Source organism: Rhea americana, unplaced genomic scaffold (genome assembly GCF_003343005.1).
Source record: "Rhea americana isolate MKP2758 unplaced genomic scaffold, rheAme1 scaffold_1971, whole genome shotgun sequence".
Taxonomy (NCBI): domain Eukaryota; kingdom Metazoa; phylum Chordata; class Aves; order Rheiformes; family Rheidae; genus Rhea; species Rhea americana.
This window is the reverse complement of record NW_028186118.1, coordinates 1-1,168: the sequence shown is the minus strand read 5'-3', so window position 1 is coordinate 1,168 and position 1,168 is coordinate 1. Positions and strand designations below refer to the sequence as shown.

The 1,168-nt window shown below is 72.9% G+C and overlaps 1 protein-coding gene across 1 annotated transcript; it reads left to right on the top strand.

The window, feature by feature from the left end:
- Window positions 1-6: 6 nt before the first annotated feature.
- Window positions 7-1,151, top strand: LOC146596860 (AP-1 complex subunit mu-2-like; the record flags this gene model as incomplete). Its single annotated transcript, XM_085303174.1, has 5 exons — window positions 7-118; window positions 199-341; window positions 439-510; window positions 590-748; window positions 822-1,151. Coding segments are annotated over exons 1-5 (759 nt in total), but the record flags the coding sequence as incomplete, so codon positions are not given.
- Window positions 1,152-1,168: the final 17 nt, after the last annotated feature.

The window sequence follows — 1,168 nt, the reverse complement described above, 5'->3', positions numbered from 1 at the left end:
AGCGGCGGCGTGCTGCTCAGCGAGGTGGTGGGCACCATCAAGCTGAAGGTCTTCCTCTCGGGGATGCCCGAGCTGCGCCTGGGCTTGAACGACCGCGTCCTCTTCGAGCTGACCGGACGTGAGTGCCGCCGGGGCGGGCGCGGGGACCGGCCCCAGCCCCGCCGGCGCCCGGCCCCCCACCCTCCACCCCGTCCCCAGGGGGCAAGAACAAGTCGGTGGAGCTGGAGGACGTCAAGTTCCACCAGTGCGTGAGGCTCTCGCGCTTCGACAACGACCGCACCATCTCCTTCGTGCCCCCCGACGGCGACTTCGAGCTCATGTCCTACCGCCTCAACACCCAGGTGGGCCCGGACGCCGGGGCCCCGCCGCCGGGGAAGGGGGGGTGGGGGGCGGCAGGAGGAGGGGGGGCACGGCGCCGAGTCTCCCGCCGCCCCCCAGGTGAAGCCGCTCATCTGGATCGAGTCGGTCATCGAGAAGTTCTCCCACAGCCGGGTGGAGATCCTGGTGAAGGTGAGACCCCCCGAGCGCTCCCCGCCCGCCGCGGCCCCCAGCCCCCCTCCACCCCCCGTGTTGCGTCCCCCTTTCCCAGGCCAAGGGGCAGTTCAAGAAGCAGTCGGTGGCCAACGGGGTGGAGATCGCCGTGCCGGTGCCCAGCGACGCCGACTCGCCCAAGTTCAAGACCAGCGTGGGCTCCGCCAAGTACCTCCCGGAGAGGAACGTGGTCATCTGGACCATCAAGTCCTTCCCGGTGAGGCCGTGGGGCGCGTGGGGCGCGGTGGTGGCGTGGGGGGGGCCGGCGTCACCAGCGGGTGCCCACGCAGGGCGGGAAGGAGCACCTGATGCGCGCCCACTTCGGGCTGCCCAGCGTGGAGAAGGAGGAGGACGAGGGGCGGCCGCCCATCTCCGTCCGCTTCGAGATCCCCTACTTCACCGTCTCGGGAATCCAGGTGGGGCGCGGGGCCGGCGCGGGGCCGGCGCGGGGCCGGCCTGACGCGGCCTGCTGTGCGCCCGCAGGAGCGGCTGACGGCGGGGACCGTGTACGTGGGGCACGTCCCGCGGGGGCTGGGCGAGCCCTGGGCGAGCCCCAGCTCCGCGAGTACTTCGGCCAGTTCGGGACCGTCACGCGGCTGCGGCTCTCCAGGAGCAAGAAGGTAAAGCGGCGCCGCGG